Here is a 20,781-nt window from a genome sequence, read left to right as displayed (position 1 = left end):
AGAAGTTGTGATAAAGCTGGGGGAAAAAAATCAGACCTCAACGGGTTTCGAACCTGCGATACAAGTGCAGCGTTCCAACCTGGGAGCTGCACGGCGAAATGTGGACTCGTGATATTCCCGTGAGAAATAATTGCATGAAATAAAATGTATCTTAAATAGAATATATCATTCATTTGCCTTACTCAGCACCTTGACAAAACCAAGAAAACAGTAATAATGCATTTTTATAAGCTCGGAGGAAAATTTTATGCAAAAAAAAATTAATAAAATACGCTTCAACATAAACTAGTGGATAATGGGTTATTGAATTCGTGAAAAACAAGTAACCGAGGGTACGGCCTGGTGTTACGGTAACATGACGTTTAAAATTTGAGATCAAAATGGAATCCACGCTTATAGAATACAGTACTCGACGTGTTAATTGCACGACTCGAAACTGACTGGTTCTCCAATTGTTGTCTATTCGGTGACAGAACACGCTACCCGCGATTGCTCTTAAAAGAGTCAAATAATGGCTCCCATTTGACGCTTCGATCAGCCACCAAAAAACAGTTCAGCGTCCTGTAACAGTCACATGGAGATCAGAGCGATCGCGCGCTGCGGAGACAATCGATGAAAGGGTAAATTTTAATGATTTTAAAAATTATTTTATTTATTTTTATATTTCTTTTCACTTAAATGGAAATGACACTGCAATTTTTCGGTTTGTGCGAAAGGAAATGATACTTAATTCTCGCCGCTGTTTTCGCTGAGTGATATTCAACTCGGCAGCGCCTTGTTGACTATTTGCTCCGGCACAGCAAAAAAGAAATTGGGTTCGCACGTTGTCTAATTGTTTGTATTTTGACAATTCTACAAGGGACAACAGACAGTTCTGCCACCAATAGCCGCACACAAACTACGAGGTCTTTGAGAAAAAATAAATCAGGCTTAACTCACGCTAAGGACGGCAGACTCCATGTTATTGCTATCACAAAAGGTAAATATTCAAATTTTAATTGCACATTTCTATCAACTTCTAATTTCTCCTAACAATTTGAGTGAAATAAGAAGCAGACAGGTGGTAAGGAGAAAAACAAGCATCGAAACAATAGGGACACTGCATCCCTTGATTCAGATAGACAATCTATTGTCAAAGGAGCTGAAGGTATCATAAAAATTATCAGCGACAAAAGGCATGAAGCTGTACGAGCCGAGGCGCAAAAAGACAGTTGTTATAAGGCCCGGGTATAAGGCCAATTGAGAATTTTAGCACAATTCTTTGGCTACAATATTGCCAGCTACAGCTCAGTGGTAAATCTTCGTTAAAGAACGGGTAAAATTTCCGTTTTTTGTCAACCAATCAAAAAATTACCACGAGAGTTCCAGGCGTCACGTGACCACGGCGTGATCCGTTTCTTAGCGACAGATCATAAGACCATATCCAGAGTATGGCCCCGTCCACAGTAGGCTAGAGAAATTTGAAAACGCCACTTTATTGCCACGGTTAGGCCTGCCGTCCACTCTAAAATGAAGCTCTTCGATGCCGCGCTTCAAACCAGAGCAATTTGAAAACGCCCGCTCCGCGTTGCAGTGCGGACGGAAAACTTCTTGAAAACAGAGCTTCTCGGAAACGATGACGTCGCGATAATCATGTAATTTCTCCGCCCGAGTCTTCCTCAAAGACACATCAAAAATGGCGCTTTTGTCGCCGGTTGTCAAGTTTCTCCGGCACCCGTGAAGCGTGGACGGAGCCCATATCTCTTGTCTATGAGGCGTTAGTGGTAGCCCAGCTGTTGAAATCTGTTATCTACTGTTAATAGACAATAGTTTGATTGATTGTTTGATAGATTCGTTTTTAGGGAGGGAATTCGGTCCGAGAACCTCAAATTGATATCCTGGTTACAATAAACAAATACTTCAAAAACTTTCTTCACGATCTAAAGTGGACACAAACAGTAATTAGCAAATTGATTAAACACAGGTGCTTTGTGCCATGAATACAGAATAATCGGCGAATATGTTTCTCCTCGTTGGTGAAAAATCCGCTCAACAGAGTCTGGCCGGCTAGGAGAGATCGACAAGGTGTACGCATCTTATAACGTGAAAATGAATGGAAGGAAGGCTTTCTCGTTCGCTTTGTACGATAGAAAACTCACAGCGACATATGTTTATTGGCTTATGACAGATCGATCAAAAAAACAATCTGTAGGCTAACTATATCTTATGGCTGATATATCGAATATGTCAGCAACATTAAAATATTTTTAATTAAACCTCTGATCATCGTGTTTCGTTCTTACTATGATAATCCGGCACTAATTAAACTGGCCTTATGCCTAGCGGATTTAGGAACATTTATGTGGATGTTGCATTTTTGCATGTTCTATTAGAAGCCAGGCTTTGTACTGTTTGTAAACGGCATGCTTTGCCTCTGAAGAAAAATAGTGTTAATGTTCGCACGTAAAAAGCAATAGCGTGTGCTTGCTGGAGATTAACACCACTCACTTACCGAGAGAGATATCAACTTTCGCTACCCGTTATAAACTGTATAGAAAATTAAGAACACCTCCCAGCGCTGTGCGAGAAATCAAGTCGGAAGCGAAGAAACTTTCACCATGACCCAAAACGTGAAAGTACAGTTATATTATCGCCAGATAAAATGCACTTTTTTAGCCACAATGGAAAAAAAGTAAAATATGGTTCCGTGTCAGTAGTTTCCAATGTCTTAGCTTAATATGGTTGATCACTGCTTGTTCTACCAGTAAATAACCATAAAAAGTCTTTTCTGTTGATCGTCTATTATTTAAGACCGCCTGTTACCGACCAGTGTTTCACCTCGTGACGTCATAGCAGGTTCAAAAATTTCTGATAATAGGTTGTTTCAAATCAAAACTTCTTTTAGAGATAGGCCCAACAAGAAAATTTTCAAGCAACGGCAGTTATTTGCTGGTTTAATTCTTGATTTGAAAATGGTTCTTTACAATTTCTGGATCATGGATGTTTCGGTGAGCGCTTTGGTCTTTCTTAGCGCAATTTACGGCGAAAAGATGCGGCGAAGTGGACAATGGAGTAACCCTTCGAAGAGCGACGAAACAGATAGTCAAGAAAACAAAACGGTTGAAAATCAAGTTGCCAAAGGCGCAGAACTTAAACTTCCACAGTATCTACTGCTGAACTTTACTTATTTCGCTGCGATGGGGCTGACAGTGGTCGTCCTCCAATATTACCCTTCCGTAATGATATTTTTACAGCATGTCGCTGTCGTGAGCTTCATTATGATCGCATTTGCCCAATGGCTGCCTCTGAAGCTGGGTTATATACTGGGCATTTCATTCGGCGCAATTTGGCTTTTATCAGTACAGACCGAATTCCGATGGATTATCAACAATATTATCATCGCCATGTTTGCGTTCTTGGCCAGTCACGTCCAATTTAGGAACTTTGCCTTTTTACAGATTTTTCTTTGGACGGCGCTCGTTTATGACGTCTGCCTTCTTGCTCGAATGAACCACTCCACTCCACAAGTCCTTAGCATCGGGGATTGCGGAAATCTGCTATGTCAGTTATTTGAAATGAACAGCGCCTGGGAGCTGCCTTCTGTGTTTACAGTGCGCTTTGGCGAGAATCAAACACACGTCTTTCTCGGAACAGGAGACATAATCATCGGCGCTATAGTTGCCAACTTCGCCATGTCGTTTTTCAAGTCGCCTCGGTGCCTCGTCGGAGTAGTTGCAAGTTATTCGGTAGCGATCGCATTCTTGAGTCAAGTGGATACCGACAGACCCTATCCAGCACTGATTTCAATTGTCCCGATGTGTTCTGTGTCACTAGTTTGTTGCGCGGTTGCCTGCAAAAAAACGAAACGGTTATTTTCACTGTCCTGCAAAGAAAACTCTGATCTCCGTGATGAGGATATTCTATTAATTTGATCTGTTTTAAGGGACAATTCGACGCTATTTTTCATCGAATCAGTGAAATTCATCCGATTGTTTTTGATACTGGGTAAAGAATATTTTGTCAACTGAGGAACATTGCCTTACGTGAAATCGATAGAATCTTACATGAATTGTTCGTCCAATTTAATTTAGTCATTTAAGCTCAGGAGCCACAAAGATTTTTTTTCTGTTAGTAATTTAGTAATAATTATATATGGCTGTTCATTTGTATATTTCTTTTGAAAGATTAGCGTTCATTAATTTGACTTTTTGTTCAGCGGACAGCTGGATTTGAATAATTAAAAGTTCGTGTAACATCAAGAAATCAGTTAGAATACCGTGTGCTTAAACTGAAATAACAAAATCATAATCTAAAAGAAAAAGGTAAAGACCAAGTACTGCGGTGTAATATTTAAGATTATTGTATTTTCATTGTTAATCATTTCGAATTAAGCCGATTTGAAGAATAAATATGATATAGACTTTTCAGTGAGTTGTCCCTGTGTATTTTGCGATTCATGCATTTTTTTTATCAAGCCTGACCTGCAGGGCGAATCATGATCAAAATACAGATGCCGGCATAAAATATCCTGTAGCTAAACACTAAAATTTTTAAGAACAGATCTCAATTTTTTTTCATTCTCGAAAACCAAACTTCGGGTAGTGTTTTGCACTGCGTGGGCTCATGGGAACTGAGAGGATTACAACTAACCTGCTAAACAGGTTTTGCAGACACGGTGGAATGTTTTTACTTTTTATGAGCGGGAACAACAGTTTGTGGGTGTTTTTTTTTTGTAGTATGATCGCTGCGATCGCCATATGGAGACGTACCGATCGTATTGATCATGTGGAAATCAACTCATATGTATAGGTAATGCGTGCTAAGGACTTACACCAGCTTACACTACCGGTAAGACAAGAGAGAGAGATAGCCTCCCTCTCTTGTCTTACCGGTCTCCGGCCAAAAGTAATTTCGTAAAAAAGACGCTTCAGACGACCCAGGAAAGCGAAAAAACACCATACGTGAGCTGATTAACGTTTCACTAAACTTATGATTGGGATATTCAGACCGAGATGTAATTTAAATATGCAATTTTCAGAGCTTTATTCATAACCCTCATAGATTCTCTGTTCGTTTCTTATAAACAATTATTAACCACGAACACATAGAGTGGTCCGATTGTGATATAATGAAGTAAATAATTCTTCTATCATCATTGTAGAGATTGAGGTCCAGATTGGTCCAGATTGGAGAAGACGATTAACCCAGTTCCTACTCCACAATTTCTGTTCATTGACACTGGTGACGAAGTTTGTAACCAAGATGGCGTCGGCGCGGTTTCCATGAACTTTTGAGTTTGTTTACGCAAATTCACAACTTCACAAGCTATTTTCTAATTGTTTGTGATTCAAACTCTCCTGAAGTGCTACACTAGAAATGTACAACGCAGTGAAAAGTTTACTTGTCATAGAAATATGACAAAATTTGCTTCGAGGGATGTAACAAGATTAGTGACTTTCCAGCGGATTGAACAATATTGATCGGCATGGATAAATTTCATCGCAACAAGACGGCCATTCGGATAAAAGTCATTAGCATGGGAAATGCTGAAACAGGAAAGGTACTACGTATAACATTTGCTTTTTTGTTAACACTTAATTATGTTATCACAGTCTTGTGGGAAAGTCACTACACAGGTTTACAAACGTTTAATTCGTTTAATTTTGTGTCAGTGCTGTACATACATGTAAGCTGTGTACGTCTTGTTTTAATTAATACCGTGCATTGGCTTCAATTGTAATAGTTTGACTTTCAAATGTTTTATTGTGAGCCGTATTAAGTTGAAAATGTGTTAGTTTAGTAACAAACAACACATCGGACAACTCTGAGAAAGTTAGACATTTTAACCTTTATTCAGATATAATCTTACTTTCAGCTTCAAGCGGAAGAAACTGTCTCAGATGCATGCGATTTTGCGCATGAATTTGCTAAGAAATATTTAATCTTTATTTCTAAAAAGAAAATCAGGGTTACGTTTCGGGCTTTTTCTTTTTTTTTTCTTTTTTTTTTAAATGGCTCATTTTATCGCATCTGTTCTTCATGCACGGTCTCTTATAACAGTTTTAGACTATTAGCCCAGGTCTTCTACATGTATGAGTGAATGATCGTCAAAGTGAATCTGACTTAACTACAGTTGTGTATCACGCAGGGTAACAGTCAGAAACGTACATTCATTTTTAAACATAGACTTCACCTAATCCCTTAGACTCACCAAGCCTGTTGAAAGACAATTTTCCTCATGTCAGTAATGGTTTGTTTGCTTTGCAGAGTTGTATTATCAAAAGGTATTGTGAAAAGCGTTTTGTGAGCAAGTACATGACAACAATAGGAATTGACTATGGAGTAACAAAGTGAGTGATGTTAAATAACTTGTATGCTAGTCTAGGTTGTTAGATGAACAGGCAACAACTTCAAATTTTATTCCTTCCAATATGCAATGTGTTGTTCCAGAAAATATATTTAAGTACCTGGTCAGTGTAAAACACAGAAGTCTGTGTACTGCAGACTGTAGACTGCGCATTGGGGTGAAACACCTACTGAGGGTAAAATGCAGACTGCAGACCAGGGGTAAAATGTAGACGTGCAGACTTCAGATGTTTTAATTGTATATCCTAATATTTCCATTAGTGAGTGCTGATTGTAAACAGAATTATTCAGGCTAATCATAGTGAAAGTTTGCACTTGGGTTAACCTGAATATCACTTTTGGTTAGACTGAATATAACTCCGGTTAGCCTCAATGTATCAATTCATGATAGCCTAAGTAATGCTCCAGTTACATGTAGCCCGTTTAACTTCAGTTAGCTCTCAATGATGGAAATGGCAACATGATTAATCAGTTAAAAAATCTGTAGTCTGCAGTCTGCATTTTACCTTCAGTCTGCCTTTTACCCCTGATCTGCAGTCTGCATTTTACACTGACTGATTTAGTACCCTCTCACAGAGAACCTTTTTGGTTTGAACTTCCCTTCCCCTTGACCCCTCTGGATATTCCAATTTTGACTCGCACTTTCCTTTAAAAAAAAGATTCCCTCTCACTCTGGAATTTTTCCATAACCTTCCTAGGGGTGACAATGGATATTTTTTGGAACCGCACAATACAGTTGTCACATTTCCCTATTTATACTGATTCAGGAAATTCAGGCGTCGATAGAGGGAAGCAAAGAATACTACTTGACGTGGTCATTGAGTGTGTTTTTTTCTTTGCCTGTCAAATGGAGAAGGGATTTAATCTTTCACAGCAATAGTTATTTGATATCCAAAATTGTAGTTTTTAAGTGTTGCATGTAATGTATGTAAATCTCAGCAAAACAAGTTAGTCACTTTACTTTAACTTGAGTTAAAAGCCGCTTAATTCCCTTTGGGTATTTGTATTACTAAATGCAAAGATCTATGAGTTTGTTTCATTAACTGGACCATCATCTTTGTCGCAATCCTTCTCTGTCCCACACCGGTTGGATTTGGTGTTTGGAGAAGTTATTGACAGTTTTCTCTGGTTACTTTCCACCTTCAGAATTTTTTCCTGGACATAAATTAAGAACATTATTGGCTATTTTCTCTGATATGTTCACAGTGAACAATTTGAATGATGAAAATAAAGTACATGCTTGATGGCAAACCTTGTTTGGTAGCTGAGTTTACACTGAGTCCCAATCCATGTGTAATGCATAATTATAATGAGTCAGTGGTATTTGTTAACAATACACCTGTAAATATGATATAACTATATTTGTGGTAATTGAGTATAGGTTACTGTATGAGTGCGAGTGCAACAAAGATTTACACAACCCCGCACCACGAGTGATACAACTGTATCTAGAAATTCTCTCAAAATTGCACAAACCTATCTATAGGCAAACGCAATGTGAGAGAAGTTTTCAATATCACAAGTAGTGTAAATTCTTAATTACTCTAGCTCTCGTACAACTGCTCATTTATTACATGACTGAGAAAATTGCAAATGCATGCATGTTAATTTGCACTGCAGTGCAAATTAAGAATTAATGATAAATTGACCTGCTCTCGGCCAATCACAATGAAGTAATTTTCTCAGTCATGTAATAAAATGCCACTTACACTTTAGTCAGAAAGTCGCAGTGGACAATTTTGTTTTTTTATGCAGGGTGTCAATAAATGACAAAGAACTAAAAGTGAACATTTTTGACATGGCTGGACATCCAGTGTTTTATGAGGTATGACATATAACCTTTTGCTCATGTTGTATTTGAATGAACAATGTGCATACACTGACTGGCAGGTAATCAACACTAATAAGATATGAAGAATGTGGTGGAGTGACAATGACAGCTTTGGAGAGCAATAAGAGAGGCCCAATTACATGTTACAACTCCCTCTGGAAGGCCTATACTTTTGAAAAATAGTAATAATTATTTCTGGCAATTCAACAGCATACCCAGCTGATCTCCAGAGAGTGCCAGGTGTTCTTGAAGGCACTGAGATATTTCTGTAAAATGTTCAGAGATTTTCTTTTTCAATAATTTTCTCTGCCAAATGGAACAGTCCAAACTTTTGACAGATAAAATGAGACAGGATGAGTGTGTATCAAGTGGAAGCATTTGAAAACCTTCTAGAGGAAAAGGCTGTTCCATTTCATTTCCCACCAAAAGGACTACATATATCATCAGGGACCACAGCATTAGTACAAGAAAGAAAATGGTACTCAGTAATTTTCCAGTCACCCCTGTGAAATGAGAAAAGAGGAATACCCCTGAAAGTATTCCAAATTAAAAGAAAAAAATCATAGTGGAGAGGCCCATTCCATTTGGTTTTACCAGAAAAAAAGTTTTTTTTTTTTTTTTTTTTTTTCCCATACAAAATGAGATAGAAAGTGCCCCTGGACTCCTGGTCCAGCAGTAAATTTTGTGAGGGAAGCAAACCCATGTATGCACCTAGATGGGAGATGTGCGAATTGGCTATTGGCTACATTGGTTATAGAATGAGCTGCATGTTTGATGGAACAAGGTGCTTGTCGATCTTTGAAATTGGCATCAACTTTGTGTTCTTGCAGTTTTTTTTTTTGTTTTTAGTTGTTGTCTTTGTCGATATTGTTATTATTATTATTGTTATTATTATTATCATTATTATTATTATTTATTCTTTTGATAGATCTACAGGTTTGCGAGTTTATTATTATTATTATTATTATCGTCCTCACGTAATGTTTGCTTAGAGTCCTTAGGGCCGAGACCAAACCATGGTCCTGGGGCACTAGGGGATAGCCAGTTTTTAGCTTGATAGCACCCTCCTCAAAATGTGTGCTGTACCTAGCAAGGTTATCTTTTGTAGTTCACTGATGCTTAATTGGCCGGGAATTCTTCCAAGATAAGTTTCTAGTCCCTTTTTGATAGCTCCAAGTGCTCCAATGATAACTGGTATCGTTTCCGTTCTCATGCGCCACATTCGGCTTGTTTCGATTTCCAAGTCCTTATATTTGGATAGTTTTTCACTGACTTTCACGGATGTGTTTCTGTCTGATGGTACTGCCATGTCAATAAATTTACAGGTTTTCGTTTTGTGGTCTTTAATCACTATATCGGGTCTGTTGGCTGTTATTTTCCTGTCTGTGTGTATTGGCATGTCCCATAATATCGTGACATCCTCATTTTCTGTAACTGTTTGCGGCTCATGGTCATACCACTTTTCTGATGTCTTTATATTATAGTTGTGACAGACTTTCCAATGTATATACGTGGCTGCTTTATCGTGTCTGTGGGTATATTCTGTTTTCGCAAGTTCAGGACACCCAGACACGATATGGTCAATTGTTTCGTCGTATTTGTTACACATCCTGCATAGGGGGCTAGTACCGTCTTTGATAATGCTGGCGTGGTATGATCTGGTAGCTAGGCTTTGGTCTTGGGCTGTGATTATGAATCCTTCCGTTTCTGCCTTCAGTCCACTGCTTTTGAGCCACTGGTTGGTTTTGTGGTGGTCAACATCTGCCTCCTTTATTCTCTTTTGGTATCTTCCATGTAGGGCTTTGTTTTCCCACTGCTTTGTTAATTTTTCTTGGGTCTTATTTCGTGCCATTTGTTTGGTTCTCTTTGCATATTTGGTGGTTGTTTCTTCTGCTTGTTTATCTGGTATTGTTAGGTCTAGTTCTTGTTTGAATTGTTCTGCTTGCCTTTGTATAGAGTACAATTTCTTTCTGCCATCATGTTCTTGCACTAGTTCGATTAGGGCATCATCAGTGTTCTTTAGGTATGTATCGAGCCCTATCGTGGTTGTTTTGTAGGAGGCTTCTAATTGGATAAGACCCCTACCACCAGCATTTCTTGGGAGGTAGAGTCTGTCTACATCTGCTTTTGTGTGATGCATTTTTGATAGGGTGAGTAGTTTTCTTGTTTTTGTGTCTAACCTCTTGATTTCACTCATCTTCCAGTCGATTATGTTAAAACTGTAGGTCACCACTGGGATAGCTAAGGTGTTGATTGCCTCAAATCTATTGGCAGCATTGAGCTCCGTTTTTAGGACCATCCTTACTCTGCGGTAGTATTCCTTCCTCACTCTTTCTTTCATCTTGGCATATTGTATACCATCACCTTCATCCACGCCAAGGTATTTATAGGTATTTATATGTGTTCTCTTGGTCTAGTTCCTTGATACAGGTGTCAATGTCAAGTTGTAAATCGGAAGTTTCTGTCAGCTTTCCTCTTTTGAATGTGACTTTAGCGCATTTGTCCAGCCCGAATTCCATCTTGATATCATTGCTGAATGTCTTTACAATATTGAGTAGGCCGGTTTGCTGGCTGTCACTTTTTGCATATGTTTTTAGGTCGTCCATATAAAAGAGGTAGCTGATTGTTCTACCCTGGGCTTCATACCCATAAGTGGTTGCCTTTAGTAATGAACTCAGTGGAGCAAGGGCAAGACAAAACAGGAGTGGAGAGAGAGAGAGTCTCCTTGAAAGATTCCACTTTTGATATTGATAGGCCTTGATGTTATTGACCCTTCAGCGTGGTTGAGGTGTAACGTTGTCTTCCAACATTTCATGCTTTCTGCGATAAAGTTGACAGTCACAGGGCAGATCTTATAGATTTTCATGCACTTTATTATCCACGTGTGAGGTACACTATCAAATGCTTTCTTATAGTCTATCCAGGCTGTGGATAGGTTCTTTTTCTTGGTCTTACAGTCCTCCAGAATCATCTTGTTTATCAGGAGTTGGTCTTTGCATCCGTAGCTCCCTCTCTTACAGCCTTTCTGCTCTGATGGTAGGAGCTGATGTTCATTCAAGAAAGTGTATGTTCGTTCTGCTATGATGGATGTCAGAATCTTATACATCGTAGGAAGACAAGTAATCGGTCTATAGTTCTTTGGGTTTTTTGTTTCTTCTGTTTTTGGTAGTAGATATATAATACCTTCAGTAAGCCATTCTGGTGTTTCTTCGGGGTGTTCAATAACCTTTGTGTAAGCTTTTGCTAGGTCTTCATGTAAGCTGACAAGATGTTTAAGCCAGAAATTAGAAACTTTATCCTTTCCAGGTGATTTCCAGTTACTGCTTTTGTTGATAGCACAGGTGGTCTCTTCGACATTTATTGCTCTCCATGATTGGGCCTTAAGGTCTTTGTGCAGGTCTTCTAATCCTTTTATCCATGCAGAGTCTTTGTTATGTGATTTTTCTTTCTCCCAGATGTTACTCCAGAAATCCAAAACTTCTTCCGGCTGCGGTGGTTCATCCACACCAATCTTTTTCTTTCCCAGTTCACGGTAGAACTTTTTGCCGTCCTCTTTGAAGATCTTATTTTGCCGGAAATGTTTGTTTCTTTTTTCAAATCTCTTTATCCTTTGCGCCTTAGCTTGTATTTGTTGTTTCAATTTTTCTTTGATAATTGGCACATCCCCAGGTTTTTTGATGTCGTAGCGTTTCTCAATCTCTTTCCTTTTTCTCTCCCTGATGTTTGAACCGTTCTGTATTTCCGTCAGAATCGAAAGGTCACTTCGCTTTTTTTGGATCTCTTTCTTAATTTTTGCTTTCCAAGCAGGCTCTTCTGTTTTTTTGTGTATGCGACTGTGTTGTCTTGGTTTTAGGCCTATTTTCTCTGTTATTATCGAGGCAGTGGCGTATACAATTTGGTTTATGCCAGTTATAGTGAGTGTTCCATCGAAGCCTTCTTTGATTTCTTTAATGGCTTTGTTGGCTGTGTCAATTGTATCACGGGCACGGCGATCTTTCTTTATCTTTGGCAGGAGTGGCCTCTCAGTCATTTCCTGGTATTTGACTGTTTCCCACTTTCTCAGTATATCATTTTTCATTGCTATCATACTCTCCTCTTGCTTCGTTTCTGTAGGTTTTTGTGTTCTTCCAGCACTTTCAGGTAATGTGGAAGTGTTTTCGTCCACATTTGCTTCAACCGTCTCTTGTTTGTCAGTGTCTTCAATCCCAAGTATTGATCTGTTCAATTCCTCTGGAATGGAGGTGGTGTGCCTTACCTTTGCTCGTATGGTTTCAAGTTCCATTTCAGTGAGTCTTTTACTCTTGATAATGTCCCTGCGAACATTAGCGAGTTTGTTTGCGTCAAGGTTTGGCCTTGCTGTGGGGTTTTGTAGCCGCCAGATGTTATATGCAGCCTTGGTGGTAGTAGTCTCAGAGGGGTTATTTGTAGCTTTGTAAAATGCTTCCATCACTTGTTTATACTCCTCTCTAGTCCATTTCTGTCTAGTTCCTTTCAAGGGATTTCCGGTGGATGTAGCTAGAGGGCCTCTGTGAGGGTTGTCCTCGTTGTGGATGTCCTCTAGTACTTCGTGAGCGGAGTTTGTTCCAGTAGCTGACTTTTCGATCCCAGCCTGGTTCCCCGCTGGGGGACGCGGCCCTTGTTGATCCGCGGGACGACCGATGCGGCATGAATTATTCCTAGTACGACTTTTCATATTTGTAGTGCTCGTAACCCAGAGCAGGGTGGCTGCGAGGTTGCTAGCACTTGCCAAAGGTGCCACCCCAGACTCTGGTGGGCGGGAGCGTCCAATTTCCCGAAGTAGGCTAAAGCGTGAGCTTATCCTACTCCATGCCCAATTATTATTATTATTATTATTATTATTATTATTATTATTATTATTATTATTATTATTATTATTATTATTATTATTATTATTATTATTATTATTATCGTCCTCACGTAATGTTTGCTTAGAGTCCTTAGAGCCGAGACCAGACCATGGTCCTGGGGCACTAGGGGATAGCCAGTTTTTAGCTTGATAGCACCCTCTTCAAAATGTGTGCTGTACCTAGCAAGTTGATCTTTTGTAGTTATTATTATTATTATTATCGTCCTCACGTAATCACGTAAGTTATTATTATTATTATTATTATTATTATTATTATTATTATTATTATTATTATTATTATTATTATAATTGATTGATTTAAATAAGAGTGAGTTCCGAGACGCTGTGAAACTCAGGTACGACTGGGAAGTTCCTGATATTCCCTCTGTTTGTGTTTGCGGGGACATATTCAATGTGGATCACGCTATGATATGCAAAAGAGGCGGATTTATCATCCAACACCATAATGAACTAAGGAATTTGGAGGTGGAACTGCTTAGCATGGTATGCAATGGTGTCGAATCCGAACCAGTTTTGCAAGACATCACAGGAGAAGAGTTGAATAGGGGAGCCAACACCGCCCCTGATGCGCGGCTGGATATAGTTGCTAGGGGATTCTGGGAGAGGCAGAGGTCGGCTTTTTTTGATGTCAGAGTATGCCATCCGAATGCAGACTCCTATAGAGATTTGGATCCAGACCAGATATTCAGGCAGCACGAAACAGAGAAGAAGCGCCAGTATGCCAGCCGTGTGTTAGAAGTAGAGCAAGCTACATTCACGCCATTAGTTTTTTTTTCACGACGGGTGGAATGGCAGTGGAATGTAATCGATACCATAGTAGACTTGCTGAGTTAGTTGCCACAAAGAAGGGCAAAAGTTATGCGACTACCATGTCATGGATCAGGGCAAGAGTATCTTTTGCGCTGCTGAGATCAGCATTACTTTGTTTAAGAAGCTCGCTAGCACCTAGGAGAGTCCACTTAGAACTGTCGGACATTGATTTAGATATCGAAAAAGGACATACAAATATTCGTTAAGGCAATTGAGAATACTATTTCTGGGGAACTCTAGCCGAAGCCACGAACACTGAGCCAAGAAGTGGACCTGCATATAGCTACAGTGTATTTTTAAAGTAGAGTTCTTGCCATTTAAATGTGTAGAGTATTTTTTACTATTCTTATTTAAATTTTTTCGACAAATGATGATAGACAAATTTATAAGGGCTGTAAAGAATGAGTGTAATTTGTAATTCGTTTGTAAGTTAGTATTTCCCTGACATATATATTGTCCTGAGAATTTTTACAGTTGTAATTTTTTACAAGCCGCTAATGAACTCTAAGTATTAGTTAAAATATATATATATTATTACTACTACTGCTGCTGCTGCTGCTGCTGCTACTGCTGCTGCTGCTGCTGCTACTGTTGCTGCTGCTGCTACTGCTGCTGCTGCTGCTGCTACTGCTGCTGCTGCTGCTGCTGCTACTGCTGCTGCTATTATTATTTAGTTTTTTGTTGTTGTTTTTTTTTTGGGGGGGGGGGGGGGGTAATGCTAAAACAATTAGATGCAAACTCAGGTCTTAGCTGCTGTCAATCAATAGAAGCCCAGAGCTTGCTATTTAATTGCTAAACATTTATCACGTACTGTAACGAGGGAGTATGTGTTCTGAGCAGACTTGAGTTACAGTTACTTGATCTACTGCCATATTCTTGTAACTAACGTAATAAGGAACAGTTACAGTAAGAAAGCTAATGTACACGTCTTAGGACTGACGTAAGTGTGTTGAGTAAATACCCGTACGCGCTTTTTATTTCAAGGTTCGCAATGAATTCTATAAGGATACCCAAGGTGCCATGCTAGTGTATGACGTTGGAAACAGAGAGAGTTTTGATGCACTCGATAGCTGGCTGGAGGAGATAAAGAAAGATATTGGAAGTCCTGCTGACTTTGAGAGCGTTGCATTTGCTGTCTGTGCTAACAAGGTGAGAACGGAGTCATTGCACACAGTATTTAATCCTCTGAAAAAATGTTTTGGCACCTCAACTCTCACAATATACATGTACCCTAGGGCACTAACCGTGCAACAATCCCCAGTTAGGTCGGCTCAAAACAGCTTTCCAGCACTTTCCAAGACGTAGATTTTGATGGTCATCATAACCACTCTTAATCATATACTACGATCATGGAATCATAAACTGCCCAATCATTGCTGATCACCTGGTTATTATTTTGGCCACACTATGTGCTACTATAGCAACAGTTTGACCTTGTAAAAACATCCTTAATTTTACGTGCAACTAGTTACATTTCAGAAATGGCACAGTGAAACTGTTTTTTATTGTCAAATTTTGCGATGCAACTTTTGACAAAATTGCAACGCGACGCAACAGGGTTAGGGTCAGCCGGATTCTGGCCTCGGGACGAGGTTGGGGTTTCTCGTGAAGCATATTAGATTTTCCACTTAACACCATTTTTCTGTAGCTTTTCTGTCAGTGTTTCATGACTTTTAGTGGAAAATTCTTCTAAAATTCAGTGTAGCGAGAAAAATCTTTATCTCCAAAATTCTGAACGAAAAAAAAAATGTACGGGATTTGCCATGTTGTTATATTTGATTATCTAGCTATCCGCTATCTAGTTGTACCCATTGTAGCGTAGGGGTTGTCACGCATGCACGTTTACACTTTATTCCGACAACCCATCTCAAATCAGCTGTATACAAGCTACGAAATCATATATTTCCTTGAATTAGCAAACTCGTGAACTGGAATGTGCAGGATGGCGGAACCTGCCTGCCGCCGCCTCCTGTCAGTAGGCTGATTTAGCAAGAGAACGGGAACGTCACTTGACGACGGCGCGCGCAGAACAAACACCCAAATATGGTCAAATTAGAACAGAATCCAGGTTATTCCGCGGGCCCTGCAGTCGTCATCTGGCCATATTTGGGTATTTGTACTGCGCGCGCCGTCGTCAAGTGACGTTCCTGTTCTCTTGCTATATCAGCCTATAATGTCGTTCAACTCTGCCACAGACCGCGGCCCCGAGTCCTCATTTTACTGACCGGCCAAACGAAATGAAACAAGACACGAAAAACTCCTGAATATGGTAACACAACCACTAACTCCTCTTACAGATTGATAGTAGAAAGAGAGTTGTGGATGATACAGAAGGCCAACTGTGGGCAGACAGTCATGGATTTCATTATTTTGAGACATCAGCACAGACAGGCGATGGAATCAATGATATGTTCCAAGTAAGAGTGAATCTTGTGTCACGAGTCTGTGGATAAATCACAAGTAGTAGTTACGAACTGCGGCGGTTTCTCCTGAAAGCCAGTTCGCCCTATGCTAGCTCGCCCGGACCAATAATTGGTTTTACCGGACTTTTAGCTCCTTAGTCAAAGGGTTATAGCTCCTTAGTCAATGGTTTTGTGTCTGTTTCACTATGCCCACAATGTTGTTGTTGTTTTATTTTATTTATTTATTTTATTTATTTATTTATTTATTTATTTATTTATTTATTTATTTATTTATTTTTGCTCGGTTAGCCTCTTTAAAAAAAAATTAATTTTAAGCTCATCTGTCTTTAAACTCAATCCATGTGAACTGACAATGGGCGAACTGGCTATCGGGCGAAATGAGTGGTTACCGTAGTTACCCTCGAGAAGGGTGAGGAGAAAGGGGAATGGGCGGGATGGGCTGGATGGGGACTGGGGAGAGGACTGCTTAGAGTAAGAATATGCTGCTAGGTTTTCTAGCTAGGCTTCTGAATCTACACGCAATGTTTTCTGTAGTACCCCACAAGAAAGCGCATTGTAAGGAAATTATTCACTTTCTTCCAGACCTTGTTCAAAGCAGTTTTGGCAACGATAGAAAACGGAGGCAAACCTGTTCAGGTTAATGCATCCACTACTCTCGGTTACACCAAGGAACAGGCAGAGGCCATTCACAGGCTTAAAACAGCCAAGGATAACTACGAGAGACTCGGTCTGACAACCGGGGCAAGCAGGTAAGATGAGTTACGTTCCGTAGTGTTTATAGCTATCCAACCTTTTTTGGAGGCTACGGCCGCATAGCGGGCGAGTTTGATCGACCCAAACCACCATTCGGGACACCAAACAAACCCGATATTCCGCCGAAACGTACCAAGAAAAGGTACGATAACTGTAGGTATTTACCGTACCCGAATTTGGCCAAGTAACAATGCTATGATAGACTAATCAGGCCAGTGATTTGATATCGCAGGATATCAGGACAGTAGACACGGTTTGTGATTGACTAATTGCAAATTTGGCTGTGGTAAGGTAAGAAGTTGAAAACAGAACGAACAGTGGAGTTAAGTTTTGACAAACCTTGACCTACACAATAGGGCAATTAAAATCTGTGGGCCAACACGACGTTCGTGTATAACGTGTCAATCCTAACTGATTTACACGTCGCACTTTACTTGTACATAGATACGGTACATTCAAAGTTTCACGTTTGAATCGGGCCTGAGATTCTCAAATAGGGAATCGATTTTGCCCATTTTGGGCATAGAAATGACTGATTGTACTGTATATGTACATAAATTTGAAGATGTTACTATGGTAGTCACGGGCTTTTGATATTTGTTGTCATATACTGTCCTATATTTATGTTTTTATTTTTGTGTATATCCTATTATTGTGTATTCTATGTTAGGTAATAGCATCAGGGCTCCTATTGATAGGAGAGATGCTTTGTAAGCTCCCTGAAGGGATTACCCTAAAAGTTTTACCCTGAAAATTTCACCTTTTAATTAAAAGTGTCTATCTATCTATCTTTCTTGCTAGGCGTTGTGAAGTAGTGTAATTACTGACTTACACACGAGATTTTAAGAGGCACTGACATTACTTCGTTACGTTTTTCAGGGATGACATAAACCGTGCTTATCGAAAGCTGGCCATTCTTATTCATCCAGACAAGAGCTTAGCTCCAGGTACAGAGGAGGCGTTCAAAGCCTTAGTAAACGCTCGTTCGGCGCTCTTACAATCCCACAGATAGCGCTAACAACGACAACAGTGGCGTCATTGATGAGGTCATCACCGGAAACAGCGACGTTGTAAATGACGTCACCGAAGAAGGTGGATACAGAAAATTGTCGTCAATGATGTTATTACAGAGAATGTTGTCATCACTGATGTTTGTTCCCTCCTTGTACAGTGTATATTGACTTCGGGCACCTTGCGGTCACTTTTTTCCACTTTTCAGATGCATGCAGGATCCCTTTTTGGGCGATTGGTGAGACGAACGCTTGAGTGCAATTTCAATTCAAGCGTTTGGTCAGCATTGGTCTTCCACTGTCACATAGTTGTTTTCCCAACGAGTTAATGGAATGATAGCAAGTTCTTTTAGAAAAAATCTGAGCTTTACACGATAAAAGTCACTGGAATGTTATAAAGACTGCTGAAAAAATCAGTCTCCATCCGTATCTTTACTTTGTCTTGTTTTACTCGAGGAAAAGACCGCAACGTTGTCTTTAACTTGTAAATAAACAAAAGAGTATTGATTTTAATTTATGTTAATTTTAGACCCAACTATTACCTCTCGCGCAAGGTTCCTGTAGTTGGCACCATCAATGCTGTTCGGTGTCGGTTTTTACAAGACTTTGGACGTTTTCCATTCGACCGTAACTTTTGAAATAGAGAGTAAGTGGTACGGAAGATTCCGGGAAAGCTTCCAGAAAATCATAGAATTGTTGATTTTTTGCGACATGTGAACCATTAAACGGAAAATTCGGACAGTTCGGGAGCAAAATAAAATGCAAAAGAAATTTAGACAGTTGAAAATAATTGCTTAAAAGCCCCTAATTAACAAATAAAGAAGCCCCGACTGTGCTCTGTTCTGTTGTAAAGCACGCAGGAAGCGGTAGAGCACGAAAGAAGTGTAGGGGAAAACACGAGACGTAATCGAGTGTTTTTCCCTACTTCTTTTCCCTACTTCTTGAGTCTCCGACACTATCTCAAATGTACTTGAGAATCATCAACCACTGAGGACACAAATTGCCACCGTAAGTGACCCGCCTTTCATTCAAAGCTCGAATGTAGATGTCAGCCGCAACCACTAGTTTTCCGAGCGACTTTTCAACTTCTCCAATATTCAAGGCAACGTCCAGGTTTCATTTGGCTCACAGGCGTGCAATCTAATACTGTGTGATCTATTACTGAACCGACACACGGCAAAATCGAATCTATTTGTTAAATAGAAACACTAGTGGAAGTTCTGGGGGAAATAGAAATACCGTGGGAACACGCGTTTCTATTAAACAATTAGATTATGAGGTCGAGATTTCTATCTCGTGACAGTTGAAGAGGGCAGCGCCCTCGTCAACTATCACGCATAGAAATCGAGGGCGAATAATACCATTTATTTTAGTATAAATCTACTAGTCGTTCAAAACTTTGTCTAAATCCTGTTCACAGACACTTCGAAAACGCCAACAAGGGGCCATCATTTTGAAAATGAGGGAATACTGCTACGCTACCTACAATCTATCACAGAATAGATAGTGAGTAGCGTAGCCAATCAGAGGACGGCATTCATGATAGAACGCTAGTGGATTTATACTAAAACGCGATAGAAACACAGAGAACATGTGTTTCTTTTAGAAAATATCGCAACCGAAACAGAAAGCAACCTGTTTATCTTGATCATCAAGATGTAAATTCTCTTTGCTCGCGCCATCATTACGTAAACAGCTCTTACTAGTTCTGTGTTTCTATCGAGTTGTTCATTATGTCAAGACCTTGGGATACGTTTCATAATGATAAAGTAGTCACGAGGAAATGTTCAAGATGTCACTTAATGTAAAATCTAACGGGTAATTTGGAATATGAACTGAACGGATTTTAGAAGGTGGAAAAAAAAGAGCATTAAAAACACACATGGTTTATTTTGTACTGCGGCGAACTTTGTTGCGGAAACCAACAATACCAACGGGACAATTTCTTTCGTTCCGTCATTGCTCTTGTTAAAGAAAAATCAATTCCTCATTCGCCTAATGGAGTACATACAGGCCAAATTTGTAACTGATTAAAGAACATTCCAAAGGCTGTCAAAATTGGTCCAACAGGTCCCGGTCCAATTTGACTTGCGAGTTTGTCAACTATTATCTCTTTTCATGATTAAGTTTCCATATAACGCGCGCTCTGATTGGCTGAAACAGCGTGCTTTATCAGAGAACAGAGCATGGGTTGATGACGGTAAGTTGGCTTCCAAATTTTTGCTTCGGAATTTTGACAAATTTGACCCAAATTAAACATCCCCTGTGAATCAGAGAAACGCACTGGAAGCGAGCTATTTTTCTGCAGTAAATATGGCTCGCAGAGACCATTGTTAGCAACAGTAGTGTTAAAACTGTACTAAAATAACAAGTTTTGCTAGATTCCCGCCGACAAAACATGTACAGCTGTAGCGAAATTCACAAATTCTCAACCTAAACAGTGCTTCGATAAAGACATTAATTTTGTTACGAAGGTAGAAATTATACTAAGGAGTAAAACAACGACAGAAAACAATTGAACTGTCTCTGTTTATGATGAGAAGCTCTATTTTTGTAAATTTACAATTAAAAATGCTCATTTGCTCAAACAACACTTACATGCAGTGTAGTAACGCTCGTTCTCCGGTCATCTCAGCGAAGTAAACCGACGAGTGCAAAACTTGCTCTGACACCTAGCCCTTTTTAGTTTTCCTTAGCCTCATAACCAGGAGACCACTGTCC

The 20,781-nt window shown here is 39.6% G+C and overlaps 2 protein-coding genes and 2 pseudogenes across 3 annotated transcripts; 3 read left to right on the top strand and 1 right to left on the bottom strand.

Annotated features, from left to right (window-relative positions):
* The first annotated feature begins 513 nt into the window (after positions 1 to 513).
* Positions 514 to 20,575, top strand: LOC110058968 (dnaJ homolog subfamily C member 27-like). Of its 2 annotated transcripts, XM_020765637.2 has the most exons (9): positions 514 to 620; positions 860 to 979; positions 5,141 to 5,539; positions 6,247 to 6,329; positions 8,101 to 8,170; positions 14,859 to 15,023; positions 16,172 to 16,291; positions 16,880 to 17,046; positions 17,930 to 20,575. In XM_020765637.2, exons 3-9 carry the CDS (start codon positions 5,465 to 5,467, stop codon positions 18,060 to 18,062), a joined length of 813 nt encoding a protein of 270 aa, XP_020621296.1. In that variant the 5' UTR covers positions 514 to 620; positions 860 to 979; positions 5,141 to 5,464; the 3' UTR covers positions 18,063 to 20,575. The 2 variants fall into 2 exon arrangements, with proteins under 2 accessions (XP_020621296.1, XP_089128198.1); XM_089272072.1 differs by lacking the exon at positions 514 to 620 and having other exon boundaries at positions 859 to 979.
* On the top strand, positions 2,835 to 4,406 carry LOC110058967 (uncharacterized). Its single transcript, XM_020765636.2, has one exon. The coding sequence runs from the start codon at positions 2,952 to 2,954 to the stop codon at positions 3,909 to 3,911; it is 960 nt and encodes a 319-aa protein (XP_020621295.1). The 5' UTR covers positions 2,835 to 2,951; the 3' UTR covers positions 3,912 to 4,406.
* On the bottom strand, positions 5,962 to 10,782 carry LOC149104298 (uncharacterized; annotated as a pseudogene).
* LOC149104297 (uncharacterized) lies at positions 13,356 to 14,564 on the top strand (annotated as a pseudogene).
* Positions 20,576 to 20,781: the final 206 nt, after the last annotated feature.

Source organism: Orbicella faveolata, unplaced genomic scaffold (assembly GCF_042242905.1).
Source record: "Orbicella faveolata isolate gen_17 unplaced genomic scaffold, um_ofav_v1 contig_34, whole genome shotgun sequence".
In the NCBI taxonomy this organism is placed as follows: domain Eukaryota; kingdom Metazoa; phylum Cnidaria; class Anthozoa; order Scleractinia; family Merulinidae; genus Orbicella; species Orbicella faveolata.
Note: the sequence above shows the minus strand (reverse complement) of the source record. Positions and strands in the feature narration are given on the sequence as shown.